The sequence below is a fragment of the Pezoporus occidentalis genome, unplaced genomic scaffold, assembly GCF_034315485.1.
Source record: "Pezoporus occidentalis ecotype Australia unplaced genomic scaffold, CSIRO_AGI_Poc_V1 ctg212, whole genome shotgun sequence".
NCBI classification, from domain to species: domain Eukaryota; kingdom Metazoa; phylum Chordata; class Aves; order Psittaciformes; family Psittacidae; genus Pezoporus; species Pezoporus occidentalis.
In genome coordinates, this window is record NW_026913987.1 from 467,300 (window position 1) to 479,321 (window position 12,022).

The window sequence follows — 12,022 nt, forward strand, 5'->3', positions numbered from 1 at the left end:
TAGGTTGGGTGACATGGTCTAGGGTGAGGTGTCCCTGCCCATGGTACAAGGTCGGAACTGGGTGATCTTAAGGTCCTTTCAAACCCAAACCGTTCTATGATTCTGTGATTCTATGAGACAAACCCAAACTTTCTGGCTTCCACATCTCCTGGGAGCTGGTTGGAGCATGACCACTCATGGGGCTGGAGGACACTGGCTCAGTTTGCTGAGCTGGAGCAGCTACAGCCATTGCCTCTGTGTCTGGCTTGGGGCATTAGCTCTCCCTGTCAGCTGAAAGTCACCTGCCTCCTCACAGCAGCAGGGCTCCTCCTCACAGTCCTACCTTCTCACCCAGCATTGCTGTGAGAGTGGTGCCTCAGAGCAGAAAGTGTGTTGATGCTTCCACATGGATTACTTCCAGCGAAGCAGTGGGTCAAGGCTAGTGGGAGGGATCCAGGGGAAGAGAGTAGCTGATTCTAGAGGTGCCGCTTCTCTGCATGGTACTGGGAGAAGTGCCAGTCTCCACACAGTAGGTGGGGATCAGAATCCAAACTCCATTTTGGTTTGGTGCCTTCTGCTCCTCATACCCAGGTCACAACAGTTACAGTTGGACATTGTTCTTTACTGTTTTTCTCCCAGAGGTGCAGGCTGCAGTAGCACCAGTTCAGGTGCCTTCAAACCCAAACCATGCTATGATTCTGTGATCCTATGAGACAGACCCAAGCCTTCTGGCTTCCACATCCACTGGGAGCTGGTTGGAGCTTCAGGTGATGTGGGAGACTGAACTGTGTTAGCGTTCACCCGCAGATCAGAGTCCCTCAGCTGGACTGTCCATGGAGTCAGGGTTTAAGGCTAAAAGGAAACCATTAGACCTTTGAGGCTAACCTGTGTGTTTCCTTAGCTGCCATCACTTCCCTTCATCAGGTTCAGTCACCACCATTTAATAGCATTTTCCAAAAAACATTCAGGGACTTGTACAAAAAAAAAAAAAAAGCCAAACAAAACCCCACAAAAAATGAGAAACCATCACTTCCTAGAATCAGCTGGTTTGGAAAAGACCATCAAGTTTAACCCCAGCACTGCCAAGACCACCACTACACCATATCACTGAGGGCCTCACCTACATGTTTTCTGAACACTTCCCTTGATCCCAGTGAGTTGTCCGTAGTGTTAGAAGTGGGTGTCTTTTTCTCAGGCTGAATGGTTTCAGCTCTAGCCTGCCACTTTTGGTAGGACTTTCCCTGCCAGGCTGCAGAGCCCCTTACCCCCTTGTTCGTAGCTGATGTTTCATATTTCCCTCCTGTGGAGGTCCTTGTGCCTCAGGCCAGCTCTCTCTTTATTTTAGCTAAAATCACTGAGCAGTCTCTCCAAGTGTTTTATTCCAAGGCTTTTTTTTGTCCAGTTTTTGAGGCTCTTTCCTGTACCTATGCAGTATCTCAAAGCCCCATGTGTAACAGAACCTCCAGACCTGTATGTGGTGCTCCAGGCTTGCACCATCTGGTGCTGTGGTCAGTGTAAAGCTGCCCCTTTACAGTGAGCCCCTTGCTCAGCAATCTCCTCTTCATGTGTCTGACCTTGCAGTGATGCATCCAAACAGATTCATCGTTACCCTGTCTTGGCAGTTGATGTGTACAGTATTGAAGGAAATGGGCTTTCCTCTAGAGTACTTTTTTAAATTGATTTTTATTTCCTGTAGATGCTGCTGATGAGCTGGAATGAAACTCACATGTGCTCACTTTCTCTTTTTCCTTCCGTCTTCATTCTGTTTTAGATATGAAAGTCGTAGCAAGAGCCAGGAGAATCTTGGGCTTTTCTCCTATTATCATAGGAAGACACGTTAGAAATATTTGTATGTTGTATTTGGAAGACAGATCAAGAAATTAAGGAAAAGCTGCCTATTCGCTTGACTGTACAGTATGCCTGCCAAAGGAAGACAACGGTGCATGAATATTAATGTACTATGCTCTCATACCAAAGATTTTATTAACTAGCTTCATCAGTAATTGCAGTGCCTCAAGATGTATTCAGAATTTCAGCTATATATGTCCTTCTTTATTGAAATGGACTATTTATTTTTGTAAATGCTTATTTTAAAATATTTATCATTGGGATAAAAAAATATTTTTAATACAGACTTTAAAATTACATCCTAAGTGGTCATGGGTCTTAAGCCATGTTTGCATATGTGTTTTATACTGGAATGAAGGATCACAACTGTTCAAAGAATGCTAGCCTCTCTTTTGTGATAAGTAACTTAAAAAGAAACAAATGCACTCAAAGCCTTACTAAGAAATGGATTTCCATCTCAGGATTGTCTGTTTTGTGTAGATGCACTGCCTGAGCTGAGGTGGGCACTGGCACCTATGAAGTGTATCAGTGCCAGTCACCTCTGTGTATGCCTCATACTTGGGTCTTTTAATTCTCCTTGTCGTGCCTCACCCCAGCCTCCATTGTTCATGTTTGCACTCACCTGCTGGCTGTGGTTGGAATGTGTTGGAGCTGGTGCAGGCTGGTGGCTAGCCCGCAGAGGGTCCCAGGGACTGGAATGGCTGATCTGAAGCACTACCAAGAAGATTTTTCAGATGTATTTAGCTTTTCCAGTGAAGTGTTTTGCAGTCTTTGAATTGAAGAAACTGAAATGATCGAAGATACTGTGCAGGAACTTCAGTGCCATGACATGGGGCTGTTTTGTGGCCAGAAACACATCTGCTTGAAGAGCCTGAGGTTGTTCACAGTGTAATTTGATGAGGCTGTGTTTTTCTTCTGTGAGGTGAAACCTGAAGAATTTGCAGAAGCCATTGTTAAGTCTGAAATTCTGAAGGGAGATGCAGGGAGTCAGGGCTGCAAGTGAAGAAGCTTGGAATTTCTGAGCTTGCTGTTGCCTACCTCAGTACAAATGGCCTTCGTCTTCTAGCTGGAAGGTGCACTAGTTCTGAACTGGCTGTGAGAAATCACCTTTTCAGTGGATAGTTCTTCAGTTACCTGCTCAAGAGCGTAAGGAGCTTGGGGAAACCATGTTCCTGTACTTGGTGAGAAAGATGCTTTGTGGCTCTTCATTCACTGACTGAACAAATTGATTTCCAGATCAAATCAAATGTCACCTCAGTAGAATTTGCAGCTACATCACAAGTTATTATGCATTGGAGGATCACAGGTGAAACTTTCAGTCATTTGGAATGGTTTTCTCCAAACGGTCAGACTGAAAATCGTCTTCCAGCTTTAAACTTCATTCATACTATGAAAATATCATCATTCAAGGTGAGGCTGGATGTGGTTCTGGGCAACCTGATCTACTTGAAGATGTCCCTGCTTATTGCAGGGGGGCTGGACTAGATGACCTGTGAACGTCCCTTCCAACCCAAACTACTCTGATCTTCTCCCAAGTAGGACGTCTTGTAGTAAGTGTATTTCCTGCCAGAACAACACTTGTCTGATGTAGTAATGAGTATTCAGTGCATAGGAAGAATTGGGTACACTGCCAAATTTTCAAATAAAAGACCCAAAGAGTATTTGTGGGAAATGTCTTGAGAGATGAAAAAGGGCTCAGAGGACCCTGATTTTACTCTTCTGATAAAACGTTTTTTACCTATGGCACTGGAGTGTGGTTGGGACATGAGCCAACCCCACATGGAGGCAGCCACAGTATGTTAGGTCTCATCTCAAGGACAGACATGTCTTCATGGCCGTCACCAGTGTGAGTGCAGCTCATCTTGAAATGTCCCAGTGAAATCAGACAGGCTACAGGGACAACACCGCAGCCACACTGCAGGTCAGCACGAGCTCTTTGGTGCTGACCCAGCTGGTCAGATATTGATCCAGTTGCTGGGTTTACACTGTGGATGGTGTCTCCACCAGGCACATTAAAGCTGGTCTGGCTGTTACTGACACAAGTACAGTCGCTCCCGAAGAGAGTTTTCTCTGCAGACCTGCAGATGCACCCCAAGATCAGCACCAGAGATATTATAAACACTTAATAGCCTGGTCGCTGCAGTGTAGAGCAGTGAGACGAATGCCATGTAAACACAGTAACAGCCAGCAGAGCAGCTTATTTAGATTTCTTCTCCCTTGCCCCTTCCCCACCAGCTCTTGTGTCTGCTTGATCTGATCTCCACAGGGACTCCTGGTAGGGAGAAAACGGTGATTATGCTGAGCGCATTTCCCACAGCATTGGCTAAGGGTGAGGCTTGGCTGCCCTGCTTACACAGCGAGCTGCTGTTGTGCTGCCTTCATCCTGGGGAGGGCTTTAATTGCATTCTGTTGTTTATTCCCTGCCTTGCCTAAGTTGACAACAGGTTGTTGTTCTTCTCCAGCAAAGCAGCTCTGATTTATAACATTTGAAATGAAATGATCCTGTCCCCACTGTTGCTTCCCTCCTATTGCAGCTCCTTTTTAAGGGACTAGGAAAAAAAATACATCTGAAATGTAAATGGGGTTTTAAATCTTTGCCTTGAAGCCAACTTTGAAACCTCATTAGAAGAACAGTATTCCGTTTTACACAAAAAACTTGAGTGTTCAGAGTAGTCACACCAGTCACATCTCATCCTGAAGCAGAAAGAGGCCTTACTGCTGCTGAGCAGATTCTGTTTAGATTACCCACCATGCTACCCTTTGAATAACAGGTTACAAATTGGTGTGGGCTGTTACTGAAATCTACAGAAGTTATCAGTGCCTTATTTAATCTGAAGGTGAGAATCTGCTGTACCGACTCGTCCAGGGATGCCCCTTTGGGCTGAGGAACCTGCCTCAGGAGCACACTGGCTGTGCAGCAGGACACGGTCCTCCCAGTTCCTTAACCAAGTGGCTTTTTTGAGCCTTGAAGACCATATGGACTAGGATAGTTTATTAAAGGTTACGGCTGTCTTCCCTTTCTGATGTTGCTCAAGATAAGGATGCCTCTCAGGGAAAAAAACAATCTGGGATGAGCTGCTCAGGGTTAACTCAGGGTTAGGGGCTGGGAGGAGAGAGTGAAATAAGTCTAGTTAGTTAAAGGACCTGCCAGCAAAGAGTAGAAAATAATCTGTTCCTTTACTAGTGCTAGTTGTTAATTTAAAAAGTAAGTAAGTAAGTCAGGTTAGTCATACAGTTGGCAAGTGCATAGGCTGGAACATGTTCTTTTTCTTGGAAGGTGTTTCTTCCAGAAGCAAATACCAAGCTTTAACGTGGCTCTCCACAAACACATCTGTGCAGCGCATGCAGGCAGCACATGAAGTTTTAATTCCATCTTCAGTTCCTGCAGAAGCTTATATGTACCAGCCTGGGAGTTGGGTCTTCTGAGGCAAGCAGTGTTACTTTCTTGGAAAGAAATCAAGGAGGGTCTTGGATGAGCCTGCCTAGCTGCAGAATTCCAGATTCCCTCTCAAGTCAAGGATAGCTTGGCATTTGCTGCTGAAACTGTACTGGTGTTTAGGTAAGTGCTTTACTTCATGTGTGTGGAAGTTGCCCTGGCTATGTAAAATTCAGTAGGTGGATACGTGTGCAGATGTTCGAGGCCATCCGTGTGGATGCCATGGTTCTTGTGCTGCAGATTATAGATGTACAGGAGCTAATGGAAAGCAGCTGTGCTTTCAGCGTTTCTTCTCACCTTGTGCAGCACTGGCTGAAGAAGTAGAACGTCTTGTTTTTCCCTGCAGCATTGTCCCTTTAGATGCATTATGGGCAAAGGAGCCAAGCGGCTGCTGTGCCAGCGATGGACCCGGAGGGCTGGATGTGGCTCTCGGGAGGGGGCTGAGCAGTGGGGAGCTGAGGTCTCTAGGAGTGTGCGGGTTATCAAGCAGTTGGCTCCTTTGCCAGCCTCGACTGTGCTCCACAGAAGTGCCTTGAACGAGGACCTGCTGCAGCCCCCACCAGGGGCCGTCCTGCGCTGCTGTGCAACCTGTGCAGGAGTTCCAGGGGAAGGAGGGGATGAGCTCCTAATGCTGAGCATCCACCTTCCCTGGTGCTGGGGTTTTAAATTGCCAACGGGCTTTTTGGTGTAGCGTGAAGCTGAGCTGCCTCCCAGTGCCTGGGGCCGTGTCAGGGCTGGCCAGATCCCAGGGCAGGAGCTGCTGGTTGTGATAACCCCCAAGCAGAGTGTGCAGGCAGCTGGCCCGAGCCATGGCAATGGGTCAGGCAGTGTAAGGGGCTCATCTGCGTGCAGAGGGAGCTGGGAGGCACAGTGACGGATCATACAATGAATTTGCACAATTCCATCTAAAGACAGACTGCTATTTAAAGTACTTCAGTGAAGGGTGATGTGCCTGCGAGCTGCAATCAAATGATGATTCACTCTGGGACATACTGGGCTACTTTACAGCTGCCGGCTGGAGATTTCAAGACCAAGCTACTCATCTTTTCTCTTTGACTTGCGGTTTTTCTTTTTCCTCATACTGTAGTAAGTTGGAAACATATCTGGTCAAAATTTGCAGTTGTGAATGCTTTTCACTGCTGTCCTCTATGCACAGATGTTACTCGAGAGAGATGCCTGCCTTGGCTGTATAGTCAGCCTTGCTATAAAAGCTTGCTGTACCTCACGGCCCTGTGAAGGACCCCTGCAGGTCTTCTTGAATTCTATACAAATTAATTGAAGGGTTTTTTAATAGGCAATTAAATTGAAATAAAATCTGTACTGGTAAAGAAGGCTGCTCTTTTTCTCGTATAGTTAATGCTTTGCTTTTCCTGCCAGAAGAACCGCTCAGCGTGTTGCCCTCCCGTGTTTTCCATCCCTCTTTCTAGGACATGATTATCCTTTCTGTGTCATGATGGATGATAACCAGAGTTTATCATCCCATTTTTGGGTTGATGCCCAAAATCCACCTTTGTTTTAGCAGTTCATTCAGGTCACCGTGTTGCAGCAGTTTTTTCACCAATGTGAGGTTCAATCCAGTGGGAGTGGACAGTAAATCTTGATACCATGTGTAGTTCGGCTGGAGAAATGGGCGAGTTGTGACAGGAGCTGAGTAGTTAAAGTGGCATCCCATAATTTTGGTAAAATTACAAATACAGGTATTTGACCAATTGCTTTTATCTATGGTGCCTAAGTACAGAAACACAAACACATCCATTTCCAACAAACAGCAGTTTCAGAGTTCTCATCAGGATAGAATCATAGCATCGTAGAATGTTTGGGTTGGAAAGGACCTTGAAATCATCCAGTTCACCCCCCTGCCATGGGCAGGGACACCTGACTCTAGACCATGTTGCCCAAGCCCCGGTCAACCTGGCCTTGGACACTGCCAGGGATGGAGCATTTATCACTTCTTTGGGCACCCTGTGCCAGTGCCTCAGCACCCTCACAGTAAAGAACTTCTTCCTCGTATCTAACCTGAACTTCCCCTGTTTCAGTCTGAACCCATCACCCCTTGTCCTATCACTACAGTCGCTAATGAAGTCCCTCTCCAGAATCCTTCTAGTCCCCTTCAGATACTGGAAGCTGCTCTGAGGTCTCCACGCAGCTTCTCTTCTCCATTTCCAACATACAGCAGTTTCAGGTGTTTCATCAGGATGTATTTCAAAATGACAAACATTTTGTTCAGTGTCAGGACAAGTGTCTTAGGCCTTAGTGGTGTTATTCTCACAAAGAAATCCCTGTTGTTCCCATACAACACATGCATCAACATCAAGAGTTTGCCATTTGTCCCTATTCCATTGGGCCTGTGCTCTCTGCTTCTAGTAGCTAGAGGACAGTTCAGTGCTGATTTAATCCTAATGCAGTGACTGGGGATACGGTGAACACTGAAGCACTGTGTGTTGTTCAGACCAAAGCTATGGCCTTGTTGATGGAGTTGTAGGTGAAATTCATTAGATGCCACCAAGGTTGGAAATCCTTCATTCAAATTTAGTTGTGGATGGAAAATCAGCTCGATTAAGCTACAAAAGGATGAGGGTAATTTTCATAATAGCTTCAACTCATCAAATTTATAGGGACATTATTAACACCAAATGCAAAAGGAACCAGTGGCTGGAGATGAGAGAGGTCTGCAGCATTATTGCGCTGTTTAATTCAGTGCAGTTTTTTTTTTTTATCAGAAAAGAGCATTTCGGGTGAATCCTGACCTACCCTTTCTATTTTGGAGTGTACGCTACCATACGCTGCAGTCACAAGGAAAAGCTTTCTGCCATGTTGCAGTTGGTAAATCTTTAATAACATTGTGCCTAGTAAAGAAAAACCTGTCAGACTCGGTCTGTGCTTCATGACCTGGTGACAGGGGAAGTCAGATGCCTGGTGCTGGAGCACCACACACAGCACCTGAATAAGTAACTGGCAGGATGTATCTTCACAGCACAACTTACATGTAGTCCTTTCTTTTCAGTAGCAAAATATACAGACATAGAATCCCAGACTGGTTTGGGTTGGAAGGGACCTTAAAGCTCCTCCAGCTCCAACCCCTACCACAGGCAGGGACCCCTTCCACTTGAGCAGCTTGCTCCAAGCCCCTGTGTCCAACCTGGCCTTGAACACTGCCAGGGATGGGGCAGCCACAGCTTCTCTGGGCACCCTGTGCCAGCGCCTCAGCACCCTCACAGGGAAGAGCTTCTGCCTAAGAGCTCATCTCAGTCTCCCCTCTGGCAGGTTAAAGCCATTCCCCTTGGCCTGTCCCTACATCCCTTGTCCCAAGCCCCTCTCCAGGTTTCCTGCAGCCCCTTCAGGCACTGGAGCTGCTCTCAGGTCTCCCCTTCAGGAGCCTTCTCTTGTCCAGGCTGCCCCAGCCCAGCTCTCTCAGCCTGGCTCCAGAGCAGAGCTGCTCCAGCCCTCGCAGCATCTCCATGGCCTCCTCTGGCCTCTCTCCAACAGCTCCACGTCCCTCTGGTGCTGGGGACACCAGGCCTGCACACAGTGCTGCAGGTGGGGTCTCACAAGAGCAGAGGGGCAGAATCCCCTCTTTCAGCTGGTCTCCCGGGTGGGGATTTTAAGCTTCTCTTCCCGCCCCGTTTGGAGCTGCCCTGGGGGTTTCACCGCCCAGTTTGGAGCTGCCCTGGGGGTTTCACCGCTCCCGGCCCTGCAGCCCCTGCGTGCAGGACGCTCGGTGCCATCCCGCTGCTGTCCCACAGCGGCGGCAGCTCTGGCCCCGGCCTGCAGTGCTGCTGCTCGCTGTGCCTGCGCCCCCCGCTCCCGTCAGCAGAGGGGGACAGCCGGGAGGGGTTTCCTTCTGTCCGCTCCGAGCAAATTCACTTCCGCTTCTCCCAAAAGCAGAGGCTGAACCCAAACGAGCCGGCCCTGACCCGCGGCATCCGTGCGCCGCTGGGCTGGACTTCCCCCCCCACTGCGAGGTGTGACTGCGGGCGGGCACACGCCGAAATCCTGGGAACGGGGGTGTTCCCTGGCTGCCCACGGAGGGGGCCCCTCTCCTGTCCCTCCTGTGCCCTGGGGTGGCCTCTCCCCTGGTCTGCGTGTTTCACTGTTAACAAAGAGCTGCTGGAAGGATCCCAGGCACGATGTGGATTCCAGGTGTTCAGGGAAGGGGAAGAGGCAAGGAAGCTGCTCTCTTCATCCTACTAATTCCAGCTTGGAAGGACAGCGCGTCCTTGAAGCTCACAGGTGTCCCAACTGAAGGGCTGTTCCCGGGCAGAGCTGGTGCTTCCTGCCGCTTTCTGCACCCAGCCGGGCTGGCGGGAGGGCTGGTGCATGGGGTGCTGCTCAGGGGACACAAGGGAGGCACAAGGTAGACAGGCTGCCTTGCTGCAGCAGCTCCACTCACGCTTCTTCCTGCACGCCAGGAGAGGGAGATCCAGAATACATCACTGCTTTCAAATGGAAAACCGGACTCGTTGGGCACAGGTGAGCACTGGGCAGTCAAGAGGCTGTGCTGGATGCCTCTCGGTGTGGTACAGACCCCCATGGGCACTGTCACATGCTGGTGGTAGCTTTGGCTCCCTACCTCACGCCTTACAGAAACCAGCTGTGTGCTGGTGGATTGAGGGCCCTGCTTTTTTCCATTGCTGCAAGCATGGGGCTGGACCTGCTTCTGCCACTGTCACCTGGAAGGTTTCTAAGGTCAGGAGCCTTTTAACCCACCCTTAAATGACACACCGTCATACTGCTTTGCCTTAGTTTTGTGTGGTTTATGGTTAAGCAGCAAGGTGCAGTTAGAGCCTCTGGAGGTGGGTAGAGGCTCATCCTTCACGCTGAGATCCCACATCTTGAAGCTAGCTCAGAATCACCCTCATTCATCACTGCTGCTTTTCATGGCTCTGGAAGAAATTCATCCTGCCAGGAGGTGGGAAGAAAGTTTACAGCAGGTAGGAACCAATTCAAAGCAGAAAATTATTAATAGTAGTGATAGTGATAATGATGATGATATGATGAAGATAATAATAATAGTAGTAGTAGTAATTTAGATAGCAGTTTTCTATGGAAGAGTTGTAAATGCATCTTTCAGGGTATTCCCAGGCAGGGAGCACTGTGGAGCACAGGTGAAACTTGTCTGAACTAGCACTGAGTCGTTGAGAAAACAAGTAGGAAGGAAACTCCTCATTCAGAGCTGGATTAAATTCAGCCCTGGATGAGTATAGGCTGGTCCTGCCTCTGGAAGCATGAACAAGAAGACTCATTCTTCCATCACACCCTGTCTCCGCAAGTGAAGGGAACACACACATTAAACAAAATACTAAGTGACATCAGGTTTAAAGATGTTGGCATCTCTGTTTGAGAACTGTGGCCCTTTCAGACTCTTGTGATGACACCAACCAGTATGACTGTGGGATGTGGAGCTTTCAAGCCAGTTTATTTATCAGCGTGGATTAAAAAGAGCTTTTACAGAATGTGAAGGAGAACCCTGATCCACACAGGCCCATCCTGCCTTGCTCTTGCACTGCCCCTTTTCATGCACTTCATACAGTTTGATTTGTTAAGAAGTCACTTTCCCAGAATTTGAATCTCCATGAGCAGTGGAGAGGGATGGGAAGAGCACAGGAGATGCTGTAATTTCTTCCCTGAGCAGTGCTCTTTCTGATGTGCCTGATGAATCGTATGTTCTGACACCGATGAAACTAAATCCTATTTCAGGTCCAATGGTTTAAATTGTTTTCATCCTTAGTGCCAGAAAACTGGGGGAATGTTGGGTGGTGATGAAACCAATTAATCCTGAAATATTTTTGGCACAGTGAAAACGCTTGGTGATGTTTCAGGAGTCCTGGTGTGGCACCGCTACCATGGTGCCAGCTTTAACACTCACCTCCCAACACATTAAAAACTACATAAAAAGAGGGTTAGGGCTGCCTCTGAGCTGGAAGATTGGAAAATGAAGGAGCAGAGAGCATCGTGAAGGAGGCTGGAAGAAAAGAGAACCGGAGTTTCTGCTGTCTTCATTTCTGACAAAGCCCAGCTTGGTGGATGAGATGGCATTGGAAAGGCTCTGTTCCCAGCTGGGGAGCTGTGGTGTTCTCCTTGGCAAGGCAGCCAGGTTATTAAACAGCTGTCGTTATGAAATAATCCAAGGGGGAAAAACAGACTTTCACAACAATAAACAGGAGGAGGAAAGTGAGTTCAAAATCATCCGTTGCCTCCAATAGCAGGGAAGGAAATTTTTTCTCACTACCCCGTTAGGAGGTTGGCAAATAATTAGTTAGACGTTATTCCTGAAAAGATTGTATTGTGTGTCTTCCACTATTTATCACAAAGTATCCTGCAGTGACATGCAGGTAAGGCTCCCTTGGGCACAGCCAAGGGCCATTAGAATGGTGGGGCTGAGGATGGAACAGGGAACATTGGAACAGGGTGCCCAGAGAAGCTGTGGCTGCCCCATCCCTGGCAGTGTTCAAGGCCAGGTTGGACACAGGGGCTTGGAGCAAGCTGCTCTACTGGAAGGTGCCCCTGCCTGAATCAGGGGTTGGAGCCAGATGAGCCAGATGGAAGGTCCCTTCCAACCCAAACCAGTCTGGGATCCTATGATTTTATGAGTGTGTGCATTTAATACAGAGTAAAGAATTCAATCAGATGAAAATGTGAAATATCTCCTTGCAGAAGGAGCTTTTAAACACATTTTTTCATGTCAGTCTTTTTGCTTTTGTTACCATGCATGGTTTTCGTGTCAGTCTTTTGTTACCATGGCCAGTGTGTGCTCCTTGA

The 12,022-nt window shown here is 47.9% G+C and overlaps 1 protein-coding gene across 8 annotated transcripts in view; it reads left to right on the forward strand.

The window, feature by feature from the left end:
• CARD19 (caspase recruitment domain family member 19) overlaps positions 1-12,022 on the forward strand; it is a 63,653-nt gene that overhangs the window by 20,242 nt on the left and 31,389 nt on the right. For 6 of the 8 annotated variants that reach the window (XM_062619617.1, XM_062619620.1, XM_062619612.1 and 3 more), the window contains one exon: positions 1,751-2,124. The exons of 1 other annotated variant lie outside the window; for it this stretch is intronic. In XM_062619617.1, the coding sequence (XP_062475601.1) occupies positions 1,751-1,863 (113 nt within the window). In that variant the 3' untranslated portion in view covers positions 1,864-2,124. Of the gene's footprint in view, positions 1-1,750; positions 2,125-12,022 lie in introns of those variants that run through there. One more of the 8 variants, XR_009965026.1, reaches the window with a different exon arrangement.